The sequence below is a fragment of the Sinohyriopsis cumingii genome, chromosome 19 (genome assembly GCF_028554795.1).
Source record: "Sinohyriopsis cumingii isolate HCF-2022 chromosome 19, ASM2855479v2, whole genome shotgun sequence".
NCBI lineage: Eukaryota > Metazoa > Mollusca > Bivalvia > Unionida > Unionidae > Sinohyriopsis > Sinohyriopsis cumingii.
In genome coordinates, this window is record NC_142979.1 from 43560292 (window position 1) to 43583893 (window position 23602).

Genomic DNA, 23602 nt, shown 5'->3' on the forward strand with positions numbered 1-23602 from the left:
AACGAGTAAACAGCCCATCCTATGACATATCTAGCAATGCATTGATATCTGATAAAGTATTCTGAAACCCCCAACCCCCAATACTATAAAACTCAAAGAACCCCTACCAAAAATGATAAAAATCACAAAAGGGAAAAACAAAGGACAAATGAAAACAAAACAAAAAGCGCATCACTCTTTTAAAAACCAAAACTTTGATATCAGATTTCATACTTTACGAAAAGTTGCTAACTTAAGAAAATCATTTTCATGTGCACGCCGTTCAGAAAGATCTGATAATTTTCGCTCTAATCGGAAACGGTTCATGACAGAACAGAATATTTTTTACTGGGACTTTATTTTGAGAGAAGAAGTACATGTTCCAAAATCATACGTATCTTTTATTGGTCACTATATTTCTCACATCTAAACTTGTATTTCTGTTTTTTTCATTTGAACAGTAGAACTCTATCCTCATTATGCATCTCGTTGAAAAGGGATTTATTTAAAATGAAGCCAGCATCCCCTTGTGTCAGTTACAATTTCTCTTACAATACTAAAGTTGATCTAACTTCTCGACACTACAAAAGTAAATTTTACCGATTGAGCGGACAAAACTCCGAGGGAATAACTTGGAACTTCGTCACATATTTCTTTCACTATAATACATTAGGAGTTAAATGTATCAGTACAAATGATTGACTTCAAGTTGTTCTCAAATATATAATTAGACCATTTGACCATCGTGCCATTTCTAATCTTTTACAATGTTCCTACATACTTAACTTTTAAAGATAGTCTATAGTAAAAAATATAAAATCAAACATGCCACACTAGCCGGCGTTATGAACTGTGCCGAACCTGCCAAAATGATCAACGTTTGTTATTAAATTAATGTTTTGTTGTTCCTTTTTTACACTTTAAACACATTAATGGCTATATGATGCCGATTAAATGGGGGCTAAATGCCTTTCCAACGGACATGCCAAAGCAGCCGATCCTACCTGGCCCATGTGGTATCGACCGCTACGATTGCATTACGAGTCAGAAGCTTTACGGCAATTCCCTGTAATGGATCAGGCACTAAATATAGAAGTGTTAGCAAAATTATGCACCCTTGCAATACATCCCGTTAACCCTGCATGTCAGATATCGGTAATCACATTTGAAGACCCATAAGGAATGTGTGCCATCACTTACAACTGTAATATGTAACGAATGCACAGGCATGTTTTCGTTCCTGTACGATAGAACATCTGCGCCTTTATCTATCCATATGCATGTTTTTGCCGTTTGAATATAGAAATACGTAAACAATATTTTGAATTATATGTGACGCCATTTTTGTTTATACTGTTGAACATTTTCGATTTATCGAATTGAGAGCACACTTGGTCATCTTAAACAGGATCAGTTCTGCCATTATTGAAATTTTGCGAGTAAATTTGGAATACCTTAATACACATCTAAGGATAGCAAACATAAATGGGAAATTGCCAAAATATATGAAAATGTACACGTAAATTTATAATGTCTTTTATTGTCTCTATTTTAGGAATGACCTAATGTATCCGACTCTAGCGTAGCGCAGACATTTTTCTTCAAAAATATGTGGAACATGTTAAGAAATGCGTTATTTGTTTCTATTAGAAATGACATTTTCTCGATTTTGCTCTTTTAATACAACAGTCAATCAATGTACATTATTACATCCTACCAATTTATAGAACATTCCCTAACTTTAATTAGCAAATTACCCACGCAGATCTTTCAACCCCGTCTCTTAATGATACTAATGAAATTTGGCAGGTAATATAGTACATAATATGGTGACAATAAATCTCGCAAGGTCAACATTGCATGTTTGATAAGAGACTGGAGGATCTATGCGTCATTGAGTCTCGCGTCAAATAGCGCTCCAAAGAGATGCTGAATTAACTGTCTATTATCGATAAGAAAAACATGTAAAGGTGCAAATGTCCTTTCGGCATCTAGTGGCTATTGTACGTGTTTTTCAATGACGTCTCTACATTAATGATGGTTAATATCATTACTGCTTCTTGTTTGTATGGATGCGTTTCATTAATGGTGCTAAACTGGAAACGTCACGCTTTACTAAAATGAATCCAAACTGTTTGATTCAATTCGCCTTCAGCTCAAGATGCGATGAAATCAAACAGGTCGGAAGTTCCGATCCACCCCTTTGCAAAAATACCTTACTAATATCGTATGTTTTATCTTTCAAAATCATTAGAAATGTTATGGACAGACAAATAAATAAAAATAATCTTGATAGTGGTAGTACCACACAAATGTTCAGAAAACTACAACTTAACATCTTCCCTGCAAAACTCCTTTTCTTGCTGTTATCAGAAACAAGGTTGAATGCCTTTGTACAGTTTTGCTCATAACTATTTCGTTTCTGCCCGAAAATATATCCATGAAATATTATGAGGAATAAATCCTATCCAATCTTCTTGAAATGTCTTTTACAGACGACTCCACGTAAATACATAGTCTGAAATAAACAAGAAAACATCATCACCTACGGTGAAGCCGCGTGACGTACATCAACATTACAAACGCAAAATGCTAAGTTTATAATACGAAACGTGCACATAAACATCACCTGAACATGCGACGTATATTATAAATTTTCGAGTCAAAATTTGTGCCATTTTCTGAATACTTAAACATAGAAATTTTTTATGAAAACTCTCTATTCACAGTAAGCACTCTTAATAAATTTCTAACCATTAGATTGCGTCCACGAAAACTTACAATTAAGCGACAAAAATATACTGAACAATTCAATATGAACTAATTAACTAACTGGCAACCAGAGATACAAAACACAACGTTTTAATTTAAAATATTTAATTATTTTAACCCACCTGAACCAAATCGCCGTCGATAATCTCTCTTTCCACAACCTCCTCTCCAATGTCGGTATTAACTGTTATAGACAGCTTACCGTTTTTATAGGACGCAAAAGCCTTAAAAAAAAACAGAACAAATTTAATATTATGTTATCATGTTAGTCACGACGTGCTGATTTGCCGAGCTATTAAGTGTTGACTCTCTTCTGAGATTCAGTCTGGAAGTAGTTTTATTTATGGTATAATTTGCTTGAAAATCGCGACCTATTAATGTTATTAGTGTACGAAAAGTATCGGAAGTTATGTAAATGTCACGTTATAAGTAAGGAACAATAGCCAAATTGCAACATGTATATGCTAGACCCTGGGGCTAATTATTCGCTTCATAAATGTTGCGAGTGTAAGCCGACATCAAAAAGACGTGTGGGAAGCCAATTGTATATAACATGGCCATAGGAACTTGTTACTGGCGCCTTATTTGGCTGCGTGCGATTCACAGGTAAGTGGCATGAATTGCCGGTGTTGGGCTCAAAGGAACATCAAGTGAGGGTCATAAATCCACCCTTGACAGACTGCCGGGGATGGGGCAATGTCTGCTAATTATGTAGACCATGGGTGAATCGACATCCACTCGGAATTGAGCAAGGCATGGCAACATTGGAATCGCAAGTTTAAATCAAGTGTCTTGAATCTAAACGTCAGTAGTCGCTATACCATCTTGCGGGAATTACATAAGGAAGTTATAAGCTACTTTGACGTCATTCGAAATTGGCGGAAAACATTGTTATTCTGGGAATTACAAAGGAGCTTTGGAAAGGTCAGTGACTTATTTGCTCGATTGTCGCAATCTATTTCGGCAAGATAATTGTACTCTAATTATGTGCAGTATGTATACTTCATTACTAGAATCATAAGTATGTTAAGTACGTAGAATTACCATTTGTAGGGTTTGATTCATTTGTAGTGTTTGATCTACATGCATATTTTGAGATATGAGCAATGTTTATGTAAAGAATTGATACTGTAATTCGCTGGTTGGTCAATTCGTAGTAACCTCGTGGATTTATTCATGTGATATTCTAGATTTGCAAATGTTGAATTGAATTATAACTTCGTATAATGGTTGCAGTGTGCAACGTTAGTTATTTGACTATTTGTGTATACTATATAGAAGTGTAATGTACAGAAATGTGTCTGATTATGTGATATTGTTCTGTATAATAAGATTGAGAATCTACATACACCGATGTGATGAAATCTATTGATATATGCATGATAAGCAGCTGATACCGTGTATACCATACAAGAAAGTATGGGTATTTCGATGTGCACGAATGCGTGACCAAAGAAGGTAATGGATTATCTGATGATAGATTATTGTTTAGTGTGAGACTAGATCGCTAGAGGAATATACTAATGTCCTTGTGTGTGTTCGGACAGGAAGATTTTAGGGACCAGAGGAGCTGTAGGAGACAGAGAAGATAAATACCCTGGTACAGTTGGTCCTGAGTCTCTGAGAGACAAGAAAAGGAGAGATCGTAACTGGAGGAAGTGGAAGGGTGAAGGACGTGGTTGTTGGACTGAAGGGGTACTGGGTACCAGTTAAGAAATGCTACAGATGAGTAGAAACACAGGACAGGAGGAAAATCTATCACACTAAGTCAGATGATGAAATAGGCCGTCACTTGGTCGAGTGAAAGACGAGTGATAGGGTTTGAATATTGAATTTCATTTGAGGAAGGACTATATGTAATTGAATGGCATTAAATTTGTTGTTCATTTGAATTTCACCTTTTGTGTATTCAGTAATTTAACTGTCGGCATCGCTGACTGGGGGCTCGGAGCTTTGCATCTCTATCACTACAACAATTTCTAACAAAAACGAGCCAGGGTGGGTCTTCTGTAATAATTAAGGATAATACTGGAAGCACCCCGCCCCAACCTAAGGTAGTCTACGAGACCCTTTACAGTAAATGTACATTATCAAGAACAACCAAGACTTCGAAGTATTATTATGAGCAAGTAGGCCACGATGTGCTGATGGAAAATGGTTTCCAGAGTCTGAGACGAGAATAAGCCACAGGTATTATAAGACAGGATTATAAGGATATAAGTATATATATATAGTCAGAATTATAAGGGTATCAGGAACGAGTGTAGATAGGAATATGTCACGAGTAAAAGGATACAAGCCTAGGTTACAAAGATATAAGCAACAAGTATTAGGATATAAGACACAAGTATACAGATATACCTGTACCTGTATAACGATACAAGTTACAAGTGTAAGAATATAAGTCATGAATATACGGATATCGAGTCAGGATTATAAGGGTATAATGTACCAGTATAAGAAAAGAAGTTACATTTATAAGGATATAAGCCACGAGTATACTGATAAGTCAGGATTATAAGGATATAAAGCACGAGTATAGGAATATGTCAGGAGTATACGCATATCGAGTCACACGAGTATAAGGTTATAAGCATCGAGTATATAAGATACATGAGTTATACGGGTTATTATTTGTCAGTATATAATTTTGTTACAGAAAATACGACCCGAATTGTGTTTAAATTGTTTCATATCGTGATGTATTAATTGATGTACTTATTTATTTAGTTAGTAATTTATTCTGCAGAAAAATCAAAAAGTTAATTTTCGTGAACAAATGTAATTGTACTAAATATACATTATTTAAATGATTATTTTTATTCGTTTGAGCACACTTGAGTTAGTAGGATTCATTCTTTTCTTCAGTGGATTTGTTTTCATATCAGTTAACCTTTGCTTAAATAATACGTATTGACACTTCAGTAACACACCATTCTCCAGAGGAAATGTCATATAAACAGTCTTTTATCAGACTGTTTTTCCTTAAAGATACGATTAAATTTCCAAAGTTTTATTATTGCAAAGTCTATCAAACTGTAAATGCTGTCTTTGTACCTTGCCTTTTGCATGGGGATCTGAAATTTCGAATTTTCCCAAGACGAAGGTGTATTCAAAGATATATGTGGATTCCATCCTGATCGTACCCATTCCTCCATCGGCGCTGATGGTCATGGTACAGCAAGCCTCAGCCACAGCTTTTCTAGCAGCCACGTCCTCTATTCCTGAAGCAGAATAATTTTGTAGTGGAGGATTTAAGTAGCCACAAACTTTTAGCCAGTCAGTTTTAAACTGTATGTATTTATAATTTCATTATGATGTCATTGTTGGTAAAGACCAATTACATCTATATATTTTTTCAATGAACATGTTATTTATTTGGTATTTATACTGTTTATTCATGCAGATTTAGTCACAAATAAATATTTGAAACAACACTGCTTTGTCTATGCTAGGGAATATTGTATTATTAAGGAGGCAAAATAAAAGTGACATTCTTGATTTTTTTGAGAATTGTCTCGTGTATTGGAAATTTTGGTAAAGCTTGCAATATTATCAGAGAAGATCGGAGTAAAACAAATGGTTTCTTCCGAAACGGGGCTTGGATCTTACGTTAAAGTTATGTATGATGGTAATTGTGAGTTTCATGCACGTGAGACTGTTCTATTCTCGGAATAGGCAATAATGATATGGAATCAATCAATACAAAATGACTCAAAGTACAAAATTATTCCTGGGTAACCGTCTCCAATTTCCATGATTTTTTTCCGGATGACTTCAAGCTAAGTTTCAGTAAAAGATTCCAATGGCTTATGAAGTTATGGTCGATTGAACTGGGGACGGGTAGCATAGTTTTATTCACTCGTACATTCTTAGGCTTAAAACGGATGGTTTTCAAATGCTAGTAAGTTTTGTTTTTATTTTTGTACGGATATCAGGTTCAAATTTGCAATATGACACAGTTATGTGACCTGGGTAATCAGACTCTGAGCTTAGATTTTCAATATCTTAGATATTTGAAGGATAACACCCCCCTAAAGTTGACCTTGTGTTCATTACGGAGTTTTTTGTCTCCAGATTTTAAAGTAGCACTACTACCTGCTCATCCATCACAAACACCGAAAACAAACATTCCAGTTTTTAATTTCATCCTCCATTCTGTAATATACTACAAATGGGTGGAGTGTGCTTGCGAGTTGTCACAGTGATGGCCTTGCACAGCGTCTTGGATTATCAAGCTGTAGTTTTCAGCAAAGTCCAGTAAGATGGCGGCCTCATCCTGAGCAAGGACGACCTTCAATTTGCTGATTTAGCTGGACCCAGCTTTGGCAATAAATCGGTGCTTTTAGACTGATTATGCATGCCATTGATTAAATGAGAAAAAGAGCTAAATAATTTCCAAACATTTGCAAAGGTTGTTTGCTTCTGATGGTACCAGATATGTTGATTTTCAGCAATGGCGCAAGTTCGGAATAGGGGTTGGGTACAAACACAAAGTTATTTAAGGATGAAAGCACTGCGACATAAAATTAAAATCTAGCACAAATAAAGTTGAAATATGTATCACGATGACATTGCAATTCATTATGCTAACTAATTGCCGACCTGGTCATATCACTTCTTTTATGAGGGCACAATTTTCGCATGTTGTGATTTGTCTCAAATTTGTGCCTCAGATACAGCGTGACAAAAAAGCTTGACTCAGATGAGATTAATTTTTGTACAATCCCCATTAGGTATAGGTTTCAAATAACGTCATATTTGATGTTTTTGATCGATGATGAAGTAATAGTAATGCTGCCTTAAAATCTGGGGGAAAAAATCCGTACTGAACAAAAGGCCAACTTTAAGGGTGCATATCTATACAATTTATCCAAACTTTGCGGGATACTTTTCAGCTATCAGAACGTTGCAGTAAAGAACCCTGATCAACTGTCATGGGTTTGAGTATTGTGCAAATGACTAAGTAGTTGCACAAGGGATGTAAATATGGAGTTGCATATACCAATCAGGGTGCATTTAGTAGTAGAATTACAACAGGGATATTAACTCCGAGTAAATAGGGGCCGCAAAGAGGATGGTGAAGCTATTGCAATCAAGGTGCTGGACGTAATTGTAGAATTGAGGCAAGTATGAAAATAAATGTGCCTGTGGCTATTGAGCTGCATCAATGTCAGTAACTATGCAGTGGCGTAGCTAGGATATTTGGGCCCGACGCAAAGCTTTACCGATGAACCCATGCAATATTAATAGCACATTTGCGGGTCAAAAACTACAGTATTTGATGGGTGGTATATTACATGTACTAGTTTCTTTCTATATTGTAAACAATAATTTGTTTGGATGGGTTCGTGAAGCAGACAACGTAAACACGCACATGAATGCGCAATAACTAATGGTATGTGACCTCAATATAAGCTCAGTGTAAGACAACAAAGAAACCTACGTTTCCATATTTAGGTAGAGGTCTATGACACGCTACGATGACTCAGACAAGTATCTCGACTGAGAATAGAGTGGGTGAACTGTTGTAAGCTATAGAGCAGTGTATATTCTGCACAAATCATCAAAACCATTTGACCTCCATTAGTACACGGAACGTACCGCATATCTTGGTGAAATTTCAAACAGTATATATCTTACCCAGGTCGCCGTATATGTAGAAACGTCAGCTTTCACATCGATTTTGTTTGCTATATTGCCAATAAATCTGTCTAATGGTGCATGTGTTACATGTTGTAACTGAATAGGTTAGTTATCTGTGCATTGTATACTGCAACTAGTTGGTTATACCTCTTGTTTTCAAATACTCATCGAGATTTTCACTTCTGACATGTTTCCAGACACCTCCAAACGTAACTTGCACGTCCGACATCGACATCACAAGTAGATCAATCGTGCTTCTGCTTCAAGAGTTGATACAATGCAGTCATTTGACTATGTATATTACTTTAAAGGTTGCTCACCTCACAAAACTAGAACTAAATGTACATTTCACAGCACGCATAGTGATAAATAGACTCTTCGGCTGCCTTCTGACCTCAACAGTACAAAGGGATGTCAAGAGGTTAAATTCTAGGTCACATGATGGTTGTTGTTATCAAAGGGATACTTACTGGTCCTAACAAAACTGAGGCGTCACGACAGGGTAGATTTAGCTGTTGCACAGACATTCTCTACCTGTAAAAATTCTATTCTTAAAGGTGCGGTATCTTTCGTTATTTTTCAATTTCAATTTTTTTTCTTATCTAGGCGTTTCGATCGACATTAAAGAGGTTGTTTTCAAATATCCATGCCTGTGAAAGTTAATTAATATAAAAGCTGTAAATCATGAAATAACTGAAGCTGAAGAAAGAGGGTTGCAAAACTCTGTAAAAAAAAGGTATTAGAAACGGTTATACTCACGTGAAAAGGATCCTTTCCTCAAGATATAAAATAATCGAATCCAAAATGCTGGAATCTTTGAATGATGAATAATCTTTAAGAAACTCAGAGGTTGGCTTCTTTGGCATTGATATCAATCACTCTCCAGGCAGTCAATTTACAGGGCCGTAGAGAGCGATCACGGGCCCTGGGGTAAAAAATACACCCTGGCCTCTCCTAGTTCTTGTTCAAACAAAAGTTTCCTTTTATAAAGTTAAAAAAGTGTTGTTCGGCCCGGGCTCCATTACGGGCCCGGACTTCGGGGATATATCCCCGGTTGCCCTCCGCCCTTATCGGCCATGCAGTCAAAATATACTGCATTTTTCAAAGAAAACTGAGTTGTTTTGAGCGTCCTTGTCTTCATCCGCAAACAACGAATCAACAATACAGTTAATATTGCACCTAACAAAACCTCAAAGTTATCTCTCATTATCATCAATTCATATTTTGGCTCCTTGTTTTCTGACAGTAAGTGAAATACTAAGAAGAGCGACAGAAAGAAAGAAAGCTATCTGGATTTATAGGTATATAGACAGATAAATAGATAAGGGGATGGGTATGTTAACGTTATTTGCCTTGGTTTCACGATGTAAAATGAGTTCCATTACATCCATAGTGTAATCTTTGTTTGATTTCAATATTATAATGACTTACTTAAGGATTTTGTTTACATGTCCACCTCCAATGTTCAAATTGGTCTTCTTGTTCATGACAGAGAAATCTACATTTCTACAGCGATGAACCAAGAGGACCCACCTTCTAAACTTTTCCAAACGAGTTTTCGGAACCTATGGTCGTCCAAAGCTGCATGAAAGGGAAAAGTGGCAAAATGCTTGAAAACAGGGCGGTATGAGCATTATTGGGCATGTGTTTATCAATGAAAAAGGGAAGTACCATTTGTAATATGGACGCTGTATCTAAAAACAAAAACAGAAATAACACAACGATATGGAAAAGAAAAAAATCTCCAGGTGTATATTCTGGAGTATGCTAAAGTATTCGATGCGGGTAATTTTAGGTAATATTTCACAAAGATTGGGCAAAAGCTTGATATTCAGCACTTTTAATTTTATATAAGTGTGTTGGGTGGATGGGGTGAGGTGAAGTGGGTGAGTTATAAATCATCGTCTATAATTTACATTTAGTCAATTTGCTGACTAGTGAAGAAAATATTTTGAATTACTTGTTTGAAGGTATACTATTTTATTATAACATAATGTTTTGATAATGCAGTCAGAAGAACATTTATCGTTAATCAAATAAGTCACTTTTCGATAAAGTACCAAATGGATTATATTTAAGAAGAAAAAGCCATTTCTACCCTGAATAAATCGGTCATTATTGGGCATCACCTTGCACTACAGTGCATACGGTGTATCTGGCCTACTGTAAAATATTTCTACTACCCATCAATAGTGCAATCTCAGAAACATTTGTCACTGATAACATCAAATATGTCTAGATGCAGACTTTCATTCATAAGACATCCAGCCACTAGAGGTAGAAGTTTGATCCGAGTAGTGTTGCAGGAGAATCGGGTGCTGTTGATTTCTTATGCAGGCTAAAAAATAGTGCTAATACGTATCTAAATAGTATAATGTTTTGTTTGAAATAATGAATAGAGACGAATTAAATGTCACAAATGTCTTTAAATATCACATTATATGGTTTACACATTTATCCTTTACTTAAGACATATAATGTTCAGCGAAGAAAAACACTATCATTATTTAAATGTGAACCTCTGCCTCTGCCATCTGATCTAGCACTTTATCAAATATAAAGGTTATAAAGTTTGGCGATATACTTTGATTTAACGGACTAATTTCCATTGATTTTGTACTAGTATAATAATAATTAGATTCCTACAAAACCTGTACAGGATGATGATGTTAGCTAGCAAACCAGCCTCCTGGCATTTCCAAAATCAATTGATTGATTACATTTGTCGAGATAAAAATAAAATAAATACATGAATAAATACAGAATAAAAAGAAGAACGTATATGTTTTGTAACTTATATTATTCTCGGTGCGTCTGATTTCCAGAATAAATTTGGTTTCAGATCGCGTTTATTGTACCATCAGGCTATAACAAAGCTACACAAATTAGAGTTCTAATTGTAACTTAATATCTGTTTCAAATGTCATATACCAGTTGTTTTGGAAGCTAATATTTTGTATTTTGTGTCACTTTATTTGAAATTCTGACAAAAGTTAGGTATTTTGTTGTATTTAATCTTCTAAAACATATAAAACTCCTCGTAGGAGGATAAAAATTTAAAACAATTAAAAATGCTTATTACACATCTTAATTGTTTCTTTCAAAATGTTAGTTTCGTCTAAATGCAACCATTTATCTCTTTCAGATTGATTTACAATTTGTAAATTCTACCTATATTTAGAATAACATTGCTATACGTGCTGAGTTATATATATATATATATATATATATATATATATATATATATATATATATATATATATTTGATTTGTATTGTCTGATTGACCTTTGTCCATAATTGTCTACCTGGTCAATGTAATTTTTTAAGCATATGTATTGGGATTTGAGGTTAAGATATTAGTTTTGCCATTGGAAAGTATATGGTCTGCCTGATCTACAAAAAGTTTTTGTAAAAGATCCGACCTTGTTTCCAACTTAGAATGTTCTAAAAATGAACTTTTCATTCTCATCCTGGTCCTATTATTGTGTTTTTATATTAAGGTGTCTATGTCAGAATTATTAATTACATTTTCCTTATCAGTAGTAAACTTAATCTTTAAGTTGTGTATAGTGATCATTTGAGAAAATTTGTTTATTCAAATTATTCATTGATTTTATATAAATGTAAAACTGATAGGAATGGTAACTTTCTATTTTAAAATAATCGTGAAATAACAGTGGATTTTATTTTCTCGTTGCTGGTCTTCTATATGTTTTAACTCTTAGCAGAGTCATTCTGAAGCAACGATGGCAACCAGAGCTATGGCGAAGGAAATGGTTATTGTCACATGGACAAACAGCAAACGCTTTTGGTTACTCTCTCCTGAAAGTAGAAATATGAGATGTCTAGTAGAAAGATGTCATAAAACAATAAAGCCATGAGTGTCCATGGATAGAATTTCACTAGCTTTTCTCAGTCTTAATTTTCTCTCTATCTCTCTCTCTCCCGAAGCCTGATTCGAAATGTACAGCGTCTCGATTTGGATTGACTGTCGCATTTCTGTCTGATGCACTATGATAATAGCAGTTATGACAGTGAATGCGCTCGTACTTTATATTATTTTCTGTGGTTTTTAGTTGATACCTTATTTCATTTATTGCGGCCATAGATGTTATTTGTTGTAGTTTACAAAATATTGACTCAGAATCAAAACATTTAATGTTTTATTACTCTTCGCATATACTTTGCTAGCAAAAGTACAGGATTACAAAAACAATTATACGGTCACAAATACAAAAATACATATATACAGAAATACAAAGAAAGATAGCTAGATAGTTAGATAGACAGATAGGTACATACATACATACATACGTACATACATACATGTAAGCGACAAAAGTTATTAGAAAGTTTAGACTATGTGTCTAAAAAGGGCGGCCGATGATACGTTCTTTCAAAAGTGACATCTTCCTAAATTAAAATTATCTGAAGATAATATTCTCGTCAATAAATAAGAACAGAATGGTTGCGTTAATCATATCTTTTTTCCACAGACTGATTTGTACATGTTTGTAAGTTTTCGTATTCAGCTTTGTTTGCTTCATTCCACCGCATGACGACTCTTTAGACGCCGCAATTATAGCCTGCTGAGGAGCATTTAATTTTGCATTCTCAATAGTCCAAGTTAGCGACATACTGTTAGTATAGTTACCAGCGAAATGTTTAATTGTGACGGATCTAAAATATTTTGGTTGCATATATGTGAAGAAACTAATAGGAGGAAAATACATTAATTTGACTGAAATATTGACACGATGTATTTGTTTCTACCATTATGTAGATGTCGATTATAACTAATCAAATAAATCAACGTTATATTATAGATTATAGTGTATAGAGAAACACAACTAAATGTAAATTCTTCTCTAATGGGCCCCTTTTCTACCTCTTTTTTTGACAGGAGCGATTTTAAATATCTTTTATATTCATTATAAACTGCAGGCTTCCAGACAACCATACATAACTTGAAACGCTGTTTCGTATACAAGGAAACTTCTTGAATGTGTACCTTTCATAGAATCATGAAACATATTTCTAGTCACTCATTATTTTCCAATTATACCTGATTTGGCTATTCTGATAATTGAAAATTGATTTCTAAAATATTCCGTTCCTTTCAAATAATCATGTAAATATATTTGATGACAAACACAATATATAAAATCGAGCGTAATGCTGATTTAAATATCACAATTAATAATTGTCTCTGATAGGACGTCTGAAGGTGGTGAAACTGTCAACGATTCTTATACTTGTAGAGTATTGTTGTGCAGTTTTTTAAAATACCGAAATGCTTGCTTTAAAATTTAGTAACATTCTACGGAACAAATTCTGATAAGTCATTGATTGTCTGTAATGTTAGTAAAGGCCGTCATAACTGATAGAAGATTGGCATCATTTACAAAAAGGAACAAACAGAAAAACTTTTAAACTATGGTACTTTGTGTCTACTCTTGTTAAATTCTGTTTATCAGTTTGTTTTGTAAGAAGTCGATTAACATTTAATTTTAGTAACGTCGGCCATATTGGACAGCAGAGGAGCATTATTTAAAATAAATTGAAAGCTCCCTATGCCAGAATGTATTCTGTCAAATTTGATCAGCTACTTTTGAGCACCTTCTGAAAAACAATTGTTTATGGAATTCTTGGTTTTTAGCTATGACTTTAGTATTGGATTACAGATCGTTATTCCCATACCAAATCTAAAGGCCTTTATGCCAGAAAGCTCCCTGTAAAAGTCGTGTGCAAACTAGTCAAGCTACTTTTGAGAAGCTGTAAATAAAAAATGTAAACGGACGACGGACGACAGAGGACAAAGGACAGACAACTAACCTTGCCATAAGAGCACTTGATTTCACAATCGGATGCGATAATAAATCGAGAGCAAATTTCTGTAAAAACTCACCACACCTTTGAAGAATCTGAAATACACAAATACAATGTTATTTCTACAAGTAATGAGTAGTTTCATCACTGATTTTGACTTACCAATTTTACATTGTTCTTTATTACGAATTCGCATGACCTCCAGTGCGATAGCCATCAACACAACGTAGACGACATAACCGATCATAATGTAAATGGCGTAGTCCGGGGAGCCTGCCTTCCCCAACTGGAATCCAAAGCATATACAGATGGCTGGAAAAACAAATTACCACACTAGTAACACAAAACAACGAAAGAGTGAACAAAGAGGTATGCGATGAAATTCAGGAAAGTATATATTGAAAAAGGAACAAAAGGACCTTAGTGATAAAAAGATCAGATATTTTTACATCCCTTACATTGAGTACATTTTTAAAGTTGTTTATTATTATTATTATTATTATTCCGACTTTTGCAAAGCAAGAGACCCCTATTTGTCGAACCTCCTTTTCATTTAAGTATGAGATAAAAATAACATTTAGTGGAACCTAAATAAGCTTTAGTTTTGAATTTAACCTAGGATACGGACACACGCACAGACGTACACACGCAAATAGAAGCCACAGTGATCGCTTTGTCAAGCTTCAATGCGGCCTCGGCAGCAAACAGGTAGAGGTAACAATTGTTTATGATGGTGCTGTTTTCAGTAATAACAGCAGCAGTAGTTAATACTCTCGTAATAATGGTAATTTTATTACAGTTCGAGTCATCGTAGTACCAGTGTTATCAACAGCAGCAATAAGTATGGTGCTAGGAAAAGATGTAGTTGTTGCTGTAATAGTTGTGTTATTGTTATTGTTGTTGTTTTACCTGAGAGAATATATGCCACTATTCCCACTACCCTATGAACCTCCTCCAACACCTTTTTGTTCCCCTCGCATAGATGCCGCATGAACAGTGCTATCATTGGCTAGAAGAATTATAACTCATCTGTTAGTCTTATAAAAAAGTACAAAAGATTAATGTGATGTAAATCATATCACGTGTCTTAGAAGAATTTTGTTATTCAAAAACGTAAGATAGATAGACAGTATTATGACTTCTATCAATGACAAAAACGCCGCTTGTTCTGGACATGGAACTTGTTACAATACGATCTGTCTGTACAGTATGAATCATGAATGTATGTTCATGGTGTATGCACGGTATGAACGTATGTAAAGTAAATATGAATACATGTACAGCAATCAATGCATATATATATACACACACATGTAAACACATAAACAATATAATATGTATGCTGTATATTTGGTATTCTACGAGATGTATAAATTTTTAATTAGACGGAAATGACGCTTGCTTAACTTCCTTTCCATCAAATATTTATACAGGAAGTGGTATATCAACAACATAGCGTACTGACTATAATATATTAAATTTATACAACATACAAATATATACACCTTTGTTCCACTGGAGTTTAAGGAAACCATGATTTGACGGACGAAGTAAACTCTTCACCTCCACTCTTATTGTACGGCCACAAAATGTAGTTCATTTATTTTAGCTATTCACAATCCTTATAGAAATTGATAAATTGTTTCTATTTTTAGGTCTTGTTTTTATTCGTATTGACTAGAGAGACGCTTAAGATTTAAACACGAAATTTGCTTCAAATGAAAAAAGTATAGTTCTACAACCATTGCATATTGAGCATTCCGAACCGTGAAAGCCCTGCCACTCGATGTCGGACAAGTACTCTCCCACTCGATGTCGGACAAGTACATCCAAACGAGTTAAGGAATGGTTTAAGCGAAACGACGAACCAGTCAGAGGCAGTTCAAACATTTATAGCTATTTACAGTTGCCATACCGCTCCGGTGGCCTCCAGTTGCCTTACCGCCTCGGATGCAGGAGGGCGCGGGTTCAGACCCCGGTTGAGTCATTCCAAAGACTTATAAAATGAGAGAGAGAGAGAGAGAGAGAGAGAGAGAGAGAGAGAGAGAGAATTTCGATAAAATTGTGTGACATGTTTTATTAAAAATAAGTGGAAATTCATCATTGCTCTATGGATAAAAGCCTTAATAATTTTCGGTTGAAATCATGACTATATCTATTTTGAAAGCATATTCAGCACGAATGTATGTAAATGCACGTGACTCATTTGAATAACTCACGTTCATTATCACCAACGTCGTAGTAATGATTCCCAATATAGGATGAGCCGGGAGATACTCACGTCCCTCACGTTTAGGTACCTGCAACGACACTGAATTAATCTAAAGAACCGCATTTGCTTTTGTAACAAATATGATAGTACTTAAACAAGGACAGATTATGGATTATGATCCATTATATATTATAATTTCATTACGGTGTGTAATCAATTAACGATATTTTAAGTTTGATGGTGTTTGAAACACTCTGCATGTAAGCAAGTGGCAACGAAGTGGCTAAATTTCAGCATCGGAACTTTCATTAGATACTGAGGAAGTTGCTTTTAATTTGACAATTCCTCAACCGTTGCGTTGTAGATACAACACTATACATTCTGTCATATCCAAATTGATTTTTGATATGCATTCGGGTATTATCTTTGTTTTTCAATGTTACACTGAAATATTCAAAACTTAATTGAAGGACCGCAGATTTTGCCCAAGTCCCAAACAAAGGACTAAATACTTTCCTTAATCTATGAGTGATTAATCCACATCGAGAGTGAAGGTAAGTCAAATAAATTGCAGTCATGTGGAATACCACTACACTGATTGATCTGCATATTAAGAAAGACTAGTAAAAGAAAAGCTCCATTTTCAGGGGAAGATCGTCGGGGCAATATTTTTGTCATTTATAGAACAGAATACGCCTGTTAAGTATAGACGATTTATCTCCTTTTAAACACTGTGGCATGTAAACTTCCTGTTTCGTTGCTGTTATTGTTTGTTTGTTTTTATTATTGTTTTGTGGATTTGAGGGGATAGGGGTGGTTTTAATACAGGATTGTTTATATCCTGCCGAAAAATGAATGTCATTTAAAAAGAAGAAGAAGAAGAAAGCAAACAAACAAAAAAGAAGGGCGAAAAAAAAAAAAAAGAATTGAAGAAAAGAAACTCACGTTGCTATAGCCTTCTACTTCGACAAAAATAATGATGAATCCTACGACTGATGTAGCGAGAGCAGCAACCATGCATGCTATGTGTATCTGAAATAAATACAAAATGAGTAATAGTAGAGTTCTTGGAATTACAATTATCTTGTGACAGTCTTACTTAGTGCCAAATGGCATTTTTGTTTTGTTTGTTCTGGACACAGGTGAATAAATACTTTAGTTTAAGCATCATTTTATGGGACACATTACTGTAGACGGGACGTCATGTATTGATAAAGATAACTTCGTGAATTGAACACACAGAGGTGGAGCCCGGGACAGGTTAATCGCTAAAAGTCGTGTATAATATGTTTCTTGTTTTGGTGCAGCGTCATATATCTAGCAATAATATTCCATATGACCTGACATGCGTATGATTTATTCCAGATTTTAATAAGAAATTGCACAAATTCCTGTAACATGAATTGTGTTGATTAGCCTATATCCTTTGTCATTCTAACATGACGTTTAAAGTAGGCCAGGTTCATTTGAAATATTTAGAAAATTTCTAACCATCAACCTTATCTTCTCTTCCAGACAAGTCCCTTCCAGGCATTTCTTTTTTCCCCACGTGTTCTTAAAGTAGCGTGCAACAACAATGCCTATCCCCGTGAACATGACCCAAGAAAATATCATCAGAGAACCTAAAAGTATAAGATAAAACTTGTTTAGATTGTAAAATTTATATACCTATTTATGACCAGTCTAAGTCATAAGCTGCATGTATCTTTTTTTCCGAAAGTTTGACATTATCCAAAATAAGAGGTAATGACATCACAGGAGAACGATGTTTCCCATCTTGGAGTATTGGACATTGGAAAGTACGTGCGATGTGCTCTATCTGCTTTCATTGTATCTGACGTCATCATTGCTTGAATGATGGGGAGGTAAGTGTAGTTTGAATGTAAATATTCAAGCCAAAGCGTAAAAATAATGTTCGTGCAACAAGGACATTTGAAAAAATTATCAAATTATGAACATGTAATTTCAGAAAATTAAGGCGAAACCTAATGACCCAGTGAAGGGAGGTCTCATTGTAATTTCCCATCAAGGTTAACGAATATGATCGAACATATCCGAAATATTGCCATATTAAAATTTGCACAAATACTGAATTATCAACACCTGTATATAGAGTATTTCTTAGCTTTGAGAAGCAGGTTTATTCTAAAAATATACGAAAACAATTATGTTCACATAATCAAAGAGAGCATTCATGAACTATGTATATATTGTATTATATTGCAACTCAGCGAGTGCTATTGGGAGGGAGTTGTGTTGGACTGCGCAGTATTCGCCATTAAATATCTACAGTTAGAATATCAATACATACGACGAGATACACATATGGATCTTTGATATTGTTGTTGTAGAGTTGAACGCCATTTTCAGCACAAGACAGGCCATATATGTCGGCCAGTATAAATGGTGGAGGAAGAACCCGGGAAAACCCTGGAAAGAACCACCGACCAACGAGAAACTACTGGCAAGCTGTCTCACATACCCACATTCCCCGAGCCCGAGACTCGAACCCACGCAGACAGGTGTGAGATGGCAGTGATCCGTAACGGTTAGCACTTTAGACCACTCGGCCACTCGGGGCCCCGTATATGGATCTTTTACATACGCTTACTTGTATCTCCGTCTCCATTCAACTGACCAAAGAGTACGATACTGTTCACGCGTACACTAAATTGTAAACAGCCAATTCAAATCGGAGAAAACTACTTTTCCAATATCTCTATTACAACTAATGCGACTAATAATCACATCAATTCGGTAAAAAGTAATGAATTAACAAATTAATGTAAGGGTTTGTAGACACACAGGGTCACAATAATTCCCCAATAAGATGACCCGTGGCTATGAATGTTTATACAAATCATGGTATATGACTGACCCCCATACGATAATCGATTAGTAAGCAGTCTGGACATTTGTAACTGACACTTTTTCCGATACTAGGTTAAATCTGTGAGTTTGAACACGTAATTTTCGGTATACTCTTATATGTAAAAATGTATTTCATATACTTAGCAATTGTAGTATTTCTTGAAATATAAAGGTATATTATTTATGCACACATAACAGAGTACTTATAAATAATGCCTCTTTTAACGAATCTTTGACAAAAAATATAGAATAAATAAATACATGAAGTATCATGTTTATTCTTGAGAAATGTCATTATTTTTATCTTACCATGAGCCTTGACCAATGGATATTTATTAGTCTGGCCACCGATGACGTCGAAGCTTTGCAGGTCTGCTACAACGCCGGATACAAAGGGCTTCTTGGTATGGGGAAATTTCGTTAGACCTAGATATGGTGAAAATAAAATTATTGGCATTAGTGTTCCCAAATGGTTTTACATCTTTTAACTGAACCATTATGGTGTAGTTTTGAAATCTGTTGTATATAGTAATGCCCTGGAAGGTTACTGATGAAGGTGTGAGGAATATCTATTTTATGTTTTACAATTAGCTAGGATTGTGATATTTGTGAAAATATATGTGTTAAGTGAAAATATATTTTTACAGAAAGTTATGCCAAAGAAGCTCGAGCTTGCATATTCAAATGGTAATTTAGCAGAAAGAGAACATTTAAAGAAAAACGTTATTCAGGGCAAAGTCTACTAATGTGAGAACAGACTGAGAGTAGCGATACCTCAAGATAATATTTCAAAACTTATGAATATAAGCTTATGTCTGTTCTTTAAATTTCACACGTCTTCTTTGCCTAACTGAGACTAAGCGAGCAACATTAATAATAACAGATCAAATCACTGGGTGGATACACATTAGCACTTAGCTGATGCAAGACAATATTTTATTCTCTCGGAGAGAAGTATACTTCTTAATCGTGCCGAAGCCTTAGTGTAGTCCTCTGAGGCAATACAGACAGGAAGCATTGTCACTTGTTAGCCTCACAATGGGATATAAACAGTCCTTGTTTCTTCTGGAGCCGACAAGTTCCGAGTGACAGGTGACGTGAACCTTTTAAACTATCAATCATATTACGCATCAAACAGTTCGTGCCTACACTACCGGAAATATATTTTTACCCTGTGTATTTGTGAGATTCTCTCACAGGTGAATTGCATTAACGCAGACCTAAGTTCAATCTTTTATGCTAGCTATCTCACGGGTATCTTTCTTTAAAGATGATAGTTACAGAAATGTACATGAGAAAGTTCAGATTGCATCGAGATTGTAGATCGTTCAAGTGATTAGTCCATACCTTATTTATTTCTTAAAGCAGAAAATCACACAATATAGTCCTCGAATAAATGAACTAATTGTTTTTAAAATTGCATCTGTATAAGGCGCCATCACCACGGTTTCTTTTAATCATCTGCTATTCAGGCCTCTTTACATTGGTTCTAAAGTTTTTTGTGTCTCGTTTTGAGACTTTTTAGTACGGTTTGAATAGATAATTTCCAACTTGTAATTTGACATCTGTAAACGGATGTAACTGAAATTCTCCAACTATCGTTTTCCAATTTTTAAGCAAGCTGTCACGTTTAAAGCTATTCTATTCACGCACACTAGTATTCTGCTTCTGTCTGTTTACTACATCTCTTTCTCTAGCTAGTAAGTTTTGTTTATTGCTTGTTATCAGGTGAAAATCTTTTTTTTTTCTCGGCATAATACTTGGAAATTTATCCAATTTAAATGACATCTCGATTACTGAAAAGCGTTACTACAAATGTAAACACTATTAACAAATCGAGGGTTAGGTGTGAAACTGCAATTTGCAGATTTACTAACCCCTTGTCTATTCTTATACATTCTAAACCCGCTGTCTTCATATTGAATATGATTGTAATCCTTTTAAGTAAGAGTATTTAGCTTGAGACCGGTACTTGTGTTGCAAACTCTTCAAGCTGATGCCCGAAATTATAGCTGTATACACTAAGGTATACATGCAGGCCCAAATGGTTTGTAAGGATCAAATACAGTTGGTGAAAAATTAAAACAAAGAGCATTTGATTTTATAATGTAAAGTAAATGATAGAATTGCCCCGTAACTTGTTCCGGCCGCTCCCTCCGCATACAGAATGTACCAGTCCCGATCGAGGTCGAAGAAGTCCGGATCACCTAGGCCCCTCGTTTGGCGGGATATTTTACATCTAATTACCCCATCCTTATATTCTTCTGCGGGATTTGTGAGTCCTAACTTAGCCTAATAAATAGATACATAAATATCATAAGAACTGTACTGGTTACTTTCTGCAAATGTTTCATAATTTTTTCACATCTAGTCTTCAATGCAGTGAAAGCTTAAACACTTGCATGCATCACCGTTAAACAGTAAAACATCAACATGTAAAGTCTTAATGATCCTTTTGATCTGATACGTCCTGTACATTTACAGCAATTTTAAATTCTATTACGCCATAATTAATAAATAAAACAATAATTCTAAGAATTTTTTTATATCATGTCTACTTTTTCTCCATCTAACATTACATGTGATAGGTTCATGTATTAAGAAATATTCCCAATAGTTTTGTTGTTGTTGTAGGGTTTAACGCCACTTTTCAGCACACGATAGGATATACATGGCGGCCAGTATTAATGGTGGAGGAAGAACCCTGGAAAACCCTGGAAAGAACCACCGACCCACGAGAAGCTACTGGCAAGCTTACTCACATACCCACATTGGCCGAATCCTAGACTCGAACCCACACAGACAGAGGTGAGATGGCAGTAATCCGTAACGGAGAGCGCTTTAGACCACTCGGCCACTCGGGGCCCCCCAATGGTTTTAAAAGAGGTACTAGAACTGATAAACTAAAATAAATTCTGAAATTCGATTCAAATCAAGATAACCTACACTATTAGAATCTAAAATCTCACATGAAATCATTGAAGCATATTCATAGAACTTGTAATTGTAATATCTACGTATTCCCTTATTTGATCAATCAACATACACATTATTCAGTTGTGTATTGAAGAGACATACATTTGCGACCGGTCTGTTGGTGTAGCCTTTATTATTGTATGATTGCTGAACTTGAAACGACCCTCTATGGCTAACACATTCTATTACACTGTCTTCTCCCTGCAAGAAAATAAAGTAACTATATCGATGATTCCAACAAGTATCGCTATAATATACTGGTAACATTTGAACGTCGATATTGACCTAATGGGCTCATGTTTTCATGACTACAACTGCTGTAACGGAACAGTTTACATGTAACTGTATCCAAGAAATCATGTCTGCAATAATGTTAAGCAACTATTCAAAAGAATGTACGGCATATGACTGACATTTCATAATTCAATTATCCATAATTGGACAAAAACTTCAATCAAAACGAATTATATGCATGAATCTTGTAATCTTTCTCTATGTCTGTCTCTGTCTGTCTGTCTCTGTCTTGTACATCGTGATGTCTTGGTAGTTAGTTTGCCAGGTTCGAAAGCAGAAGGTGTACATTTAAATCAGGAAAAGGCCAGGCAAAGTGTTCCACCGTTGTGCATCTTTGGTGAAGTCACGTACTCCAACTGTCTTGGCATATTATAACAACTTTTCATATGTTATCTTGATGTGCCATTCAACAAGGACCAATGAACCTCCACCCATATATATATATATATATATATATATATATATATATATATATATATATATATATATATATATATATATATATATATATATATTCTCGAGGAACAATACATTATTATAATTTTAAAACAAAACCCGCCTTGCAAAATGGAGATGGTGAAGAAAAAGAGTTTTTCCCCGAATGGTTTTAAGTAACTGCGTCCATTGGTAGAATTAAATTAGTAAACGAAAGGGAGGTATAGTTATAGTTATTAAACATCAAACATACTAATGTAAGATATATATATATATATATATATATATATATATATATATATATATATATATATATATATATATATATATATATATATGAAGAAAGAAGAGACACGAATATGAGATCAATTGCCATATAAATTCCATGTTCCAGCCATATCCGTTATCTGCTTTCTTAAAAATGTGCCAGAGACGGAGACAATCAACCATAAGAGGGAAAATAGGTCAATAACCACATGGTTAAAGATGCATAAATAATAGCATAGTTAGAGGATCTTGAGCTGAAGCGATGCAGTATCACATAAAATATTTCGTTTAAATAAAGAAAATATATTGCAGACAACGAA

The 23602-nt window shown here is 34.9% G+C and overlaps 2 protein-coding genes across 2 annotated transcripts in view; both read right to left on the reverse strand.

Moving 5' to 3' along the window:
• Nucleotides 1–1499: 1499 nt before the first annotated feature.
• LOC149775588 (myelin P2 protein-like) lies at nucleotides 1500–10650 on the reverse strand. The gene is made up of 4 exons (XM_089944054.1): nucleotides 8545–10650; nucleotides 5809–5975; nucleotides 2874–2975; nucleotides 1500–2497 (listed from the first exon to the last, which is right to left on the reverse strand). The coding sequence occupies exons 1-4, from the start codon at nucleotides 8630–8632 to the stop codon at nucleotides 2444–2446; spliced, it is 411 nt and encodes a 136-aa protein (XP_089800180.1). The 5' UTR covers nucleotides 8633–10650; the 3' UTR covers nucleotides 1500–2443.
• A 528-nt stretch (nucleotides 10651–11178) lies between these two features.
• LOC149775589 (ferric reductase 1-like) overlaps nucleotides 11179–23602 on the reverse strand; it is a 43344-nt gene continuing 30920 nt past the window's right edge. Inside the window, exons 7-15 of the mRNA XM_089944053.1 lie at nucleotides 22389–22487; nucleotides 21449–21602; nucleotides 19620–19736; nucleotides 17931–18061; nucleotides 17385–17471; nucleotides 16447–16527; nucleotides 15137–15236; nucleotides 14390–14539; nucleotides 11179–12220 (exon numbers count right to left, since the gene is read on the reverse strand). Coding sequence (XP_089800179.1) covers nucleotides 12129–12220; nucleotides 14390–14539; nucleotides 15137–15236; nucleotides 16447–16527; nucleotides 17385–17471; nucleotides 17931–18061; nucleotides 19620–19736; nucleotides 21449–21602; nucleotides 22389–22487 — 1011 coding nt within the window. The 3' untranslated portion in view covers nucleotides 11179–12128. The remainder of the gene's footprint in view (nucleotides 12221–14389; nucleotides 14540–15136; nucleotides 15237–16446; nucleotides 16528–17384; nucleotides 17472–17930; nucleotides 18062–19619; nucleotides 19737–21448; nucleotides 21603–22388; nucleotides 22488–23602) is intronic.